The 5,007-nt window shown below is 38.1% G+C and overlaps 1 protein-coding gene across 1 annotated transcript in view; it reads right to left on the bottom strand.

The window, feature by feature from the left end:
* LOC110332931 (ankyrin repeat and KH domain-containing protein 1) overlaps positions 1 to 5,007 on the bottom strand; it is a 105,526-nt gene that overhangs the window by 79,887 nt on the left and 20,632 nt on the right. The window contains exons 4-5 of the mRNA XM_029547220.1: positions 2,700 to 2,847; positions 257 to 404 (exon numbers count right to left, since the gene is read on the bottom strand). Of these exons, the coding sequence (XP_029403080.1) occupies positions 257 to 404; positions 2,700 to 2,847 (296 nt within the window). The remainder of the gene's footprint in view (positions 1 to 256; positions 405 to 2,699; positions 2,848 to 5,007) is intronic.

Genomic DNA, 5,007 nt, shown 5'->3' with positions numbered 1-5,007 from the left:
TGAGTTCGAGGCCAGCCTGGTCTACAAAGTGAGTTCCAGGACAGCCAGGGCTATACAGAGAAACCCTGTCTTGAAAAACCAGAAAAAACAGAGTTTGTTCTCTTCTGACATGTGAATCCTAGGAACTGAACTGGGGTCATCAGGCCTGGCTGCAAGTGCCTTATCTACTGTGCTATCTCACCAATGCTCCAATAATCAATTTTTATTTATCACGTTATAATAAATTATGCCAAAATTTCCTTCAATTTCTACATACCTGTTGCAGACTGGGAGTTGACATCTGCATCATGAAGAAGTAATAATTTCACAATATCTAAATAACCTCCACTAGAAGCTGCCATCAGAGGAGTTATATCTCCTTTATTCCCTCTATCTTCAACATTAGCATGCATAGCTAGTAGTACCTTTAAAAAAACACAAAGAGGTTGTTGCTTACTATTAATCATACCAAGAAACTATTCAATCAAAGAAGATAACATTTTGAGATAAGGATTAAAAAATAATTAAAAATAATCACCTTTGAGGAAAATTCAATTTTACTGGTCAGGATGACAGGTCAGATGCTATATTTTTCTACCCCTTCATCTGAGACTTTTTTTTTTTTTTTTTATTAAAGATTACTACACATACAGCATTCCTCCTGCATGTATGCCTATAGGCCAAAAGAAGACGCCAGATCTCATTGTAGATGGTTATGAGCTACCATGTAGTTTCTGGGAATTGAACTCAGGACCTCTGGAAGAGTAGCCAGTGCTCTTAACCACTGAGCCATCTCTCCAGCCCCAAGATATTATATTTTTACAGTACTATTTGAGAGGCTAGTCTCAAACTAACCAGGCAGCCAAGAACCTGCACCCCAGATCCTCTCCTGTTTCTACAACCCAAATGCCATTATAGGCATGCACCACCACTTCTAGCTATTATGTATTAATCTTTTCTCTCTTTTTAAAAAGAATTATTTATTTATATGCATACACTGTAGCTATCTTCAGACACACTAGAACACAAGGCATCAGATCCCATTATAGATGGCTCTGAGCCACCATGTGATTGCTGGGAATTGAACTCAGAACCCCAGGAAGAGCAGTCAGTGCTCTTAACCACTGAGCCATCTCTTCAACTCCACATATTAATCTTTGAATAAAGCTCTCATTAGCCATCCTATTACATATGTCCGCTCTTGTGAAAGAATTTGTGCCATGTTTGAGATTATCTAGCAAGAGAACAATAAAAATGGTTGTTTCCAATATTGTTCCATATAGAAGGAAAAACATTAAAACTCAAAGCATTTGAATGGAGGAAAAATAAACTTCTATTTTACCTTATACTTTTATTGAACTTGTTGTTTACTTGCCCTAGTCTTCTAAGTACTAGAATTAAAGGTGCGTACTTTTTTTAAAAAAAAAAAAGTTACATGTTAACATACGGGAGTTAGAGGACAACTGTGAGAGCTGGATCTCTCCCCTTTCACTACATGGGCCCCAGTAATCAAACTGAAACTCAAGTCCTCACTTGACCTATTCTATTCTACTTTTCTCTTTAAAATGATTTTGTGTGTGTGGGAGCTTTGCCTGCCTGTATGTCTGGTGCCTGCCGAAGCCATAAGGCATCAGATTCTCTGGAAATGGAGTTACAGATGACTGCAAGTTGCCATGTAGGTGCTGGGAATCAAAACTGTGTTCTCTTAAAGAGCTGCCACTGCTCTTAACAACTAACTGAAGCCATCTCTGAAGCCCCAGTTACATACCATTTCTTTTCTTTTTATTGGAGACAGGGTTTCTCTGTGTGGCTCTGGCTGTCCTAGAACTCACTGTGTAGACCAGGCTGGTCTTGAACACAGAGATCTGCCTGCCTCTGACTCCCAAGTGCCGGAATTAAAGGCATGTGACACCACTGCCCAGCTTACTAACTATGGCTCAATAGATAGTTTACCATGAAAACCCGAAGGCTGGAGTAGCCAGAACTTGAAAGGCAGATATATATCTCCAGGGCAAGCTGGCTAGCTAGAGTAGCAAGTTGGCGAAATCAGATTCACCAAGGTAATAGACTCCTATGTCAATAAATACAGAGTGGTTAAGGAAGACACACCCAACATCTATTTCTGGCCTATATATGCACCCACACAAATATTCAAGCATACACAATATATGTACATAAATTCTTTTTTTTTTTTTTAAAGATTTATCTATTTATTATATGTAAGTACACTGTAGCTGTCTTCAGACACTCCAGAAGAGGGCGTCAGATCTTGTTATGGATGGTTACAAGCCACCATGTGGTTGCTGGGATTTAAACTCCAGACCTTCGGAAGAGCAGTCGGGTGCTCTTACCCGCTGAGCCATCTCACCAGCCCTAAAATTTTTTAATGGCTAAAATATTAAGCAATTTTTATTTAATATGATTAGCTTTGAATACATGATATAAAAATAAACGATGCCTAGCTACATACACACAAAAATGAATTGTGTATGTTTCTAAAGGAAAAAGGAAAGCAGGGTCTCTGGCTTCCAATTATACTTTCTTCTACAAAAAAATAAAAGTAAATAAATAAAACACTCAAGCCCCTCTATAATTTTAAAAACTAAAGATTATTTTGGGGCTAAGGATGTAGCTCAGGGGGAAAACACTTACCTCACATACAGAAGGCCCTGAGTTTGATGATCCCCACACTACTAAAATTAATAAAGATTATTTCTTACTTGTGCTAGTTCATAATATCCTGCTGAACAAGCCAAACACAGCAGGCTTTCTCCTTCTTCAGTATGTTCATTTACACTTCTGCCTTCATCTAGTAATTTACGAACAGCATTCACATCTCCATCTGAACAAGCTTCTGCCAGACTGCGACTAAAATTAAAGATCACATGAAATTAACTGATGAAAAAAGATTCATGATCCTATGAGATGAAACTACATTAGATAGGTAAGATACATATAAAAAATTCACTAAGATAAATTGGCATGAATATTTTATGTGCCAAGCATCCTGTAGCAACTGCAATTATATATAAACTTTAGGCAAGATTATGAATTTGAAAATAGCTAACATTTACTATTATTATTAATTATCATTATTATTATTGATATATTTTTAGCAGTTATAGACAATTGTTAGCTGCCATGTAAGTTCTGGGAACCAAACATGGGTCCTCTATAAGAGCAGCAAGTGGTCCTAACTGCTGAACCATCTCTTCTGCCCTATTTTTATTTTTTAAACAGTATGCATAGTATGGGTTTCATTACCAGATTTTCATACATATTTCATTCCTGTTGATTCTCTTCCTACACTGTTTTCTCAACCACTGTCCCCCAATAACTGGTTTTTTTTTTTTTTTTTGGTTTTTTTCGAGACAGGGTTTCTCTGTGTAGCCCTGGCTGTCCTGGAACTCACTCTGTAGACCAGGCTGGTCTCGAACTCAGAAATCCACCTGCCTCTGCCTCCTGAGTGCTGGGATTAAAGGCGTGCGCCACCACGCCCGGCAATAACTGTTACTTTTATTTTTCAAAATCTTTCTGGTAAACTTTTTAATATCTGAAGTTGAGCTAACAAAATAGCAATCTTCAAAGCATACAGACTCAAAGGCAACTAACACAATCACTCTTAGGTTTTATTAGAGCCTATAACTAAAGTAAGTTGTGTTTATTTATTGACATGGGTCTAATGCAGTCCCGAATGTCCCCAAACTCTATGTAATGCTGGGATCACAATCACATTTGATCATACTATACCAGCTAGACACAAAGTGATGGAGGGCCAGCAGGATGGCTGAATGGGGAAAGGCAAATACTGCCAAGCCTGACAACCCAGGGTCTAACCCTTCCCAGTCTTCAGTCTTGTAACCCAAAGTTTGTGAAACATGAATATATATATTTTTTAATACAATATGTGAGGTCCTAGAAAGAATATTTGAGCAATAGTTTTAAAAAGACAGAGTCTCTCTATGTAACACTGGCTGTTCTGGAACTCACTATGTTAGACCAGGCCAGCTTTGAACTTAGAGTTCTACCTACCTCAGCTTCCCAAGTACTGGAATTAAAGGCATGTACCACTGTGTCATTTTAGCAATTTAAGATTTTGAAAGTTTTACACAAGCGTAATTGAAAGAAATATTGTATCCAAAATCACTTTTAGACAGTACTCATAGAACAGCAGCAGTGAAAATATCAGCACTAGCTCTGCAGTGGATTCCTTAGGGAATTCCAATAGGCTCTTGGAGTGAGTTATTAGCTTTTTTCTCTTTAAAAACATTTATTTGTGTATAAACATCTGCCACAGTATCAGTATGTGGAGTTCAAAGGACAACTCATATGAGTTTCTTTTCTCCTTCTAACAGGGGGTCCCTGAAATCAAACCCAGGTTGTTAGACTTCACAGTAAGACCTTTTACCACTGGAGCCATCTTTCTGGGCCAGAGCCATTAATTTCAAATTCCAAACGTCAGAAAGAAAAGAGAGATAGCTAAGTGGCTCAGAGAACTTGCTGCACATGCAGAGGAACTGGGTTCAGTTTGCAGCACTTGAGTTTACAACCATTTGTAACTTCATTATAAAGGATCTGAAACCCTTCGGACCTACAAGCACCAGGCATACAATATGATGCAAATATGCACATACAGCAAGTATTCTCATATATAAATATTTTTAAAAGTAATGCTGTCGTTCTACATAAAATTACAGTGCTAGCCAGTTTGTTTAGAGTTTGTTTTTTCAGCTTTAAGTATTAAAAATCATTAAATATATAACTGATGCAGTACAAAACTACCTGTTCTCTGTTGCTGTTTTCTGGTCTGGGCTGAAGTTTAGCTTTTCTCAAAGTATTAACTCACAGTAATCATAATCTACAAATGAATCCAGAGTTCTTACAATTGAAAGGTGATATCACATGCCGGGCGTGGTGGCACACGCCTTTAATCCCAGCACTCTGAAGGCAGAGGCAGGCGGATTTCTGAGTTCGAGGCCAGCCTGGTCTACAAAGTGAGTTCCAAGACAGCCAGGACTACACAGAGAA

This window comes from Mus pahari, chromosome 15 (assembly GCF_900095145.1).
Source record: "Mus pahari chromosome 15, PAHARI_EIJ_v1.1, whole genome shotgun sequence".
In the NCBI taxonomy this organism is placed as follows: domain Eukaryota; kingdom Metazoa; phylum Chordata; class Mammalia; order Rodentia; family Muridae; genus Mus; species Mus pahari.
Note: the sequence above shows the minus strand (reverse complement) of the source record. Positions and strands in the feature narration are given on the sequence as shown.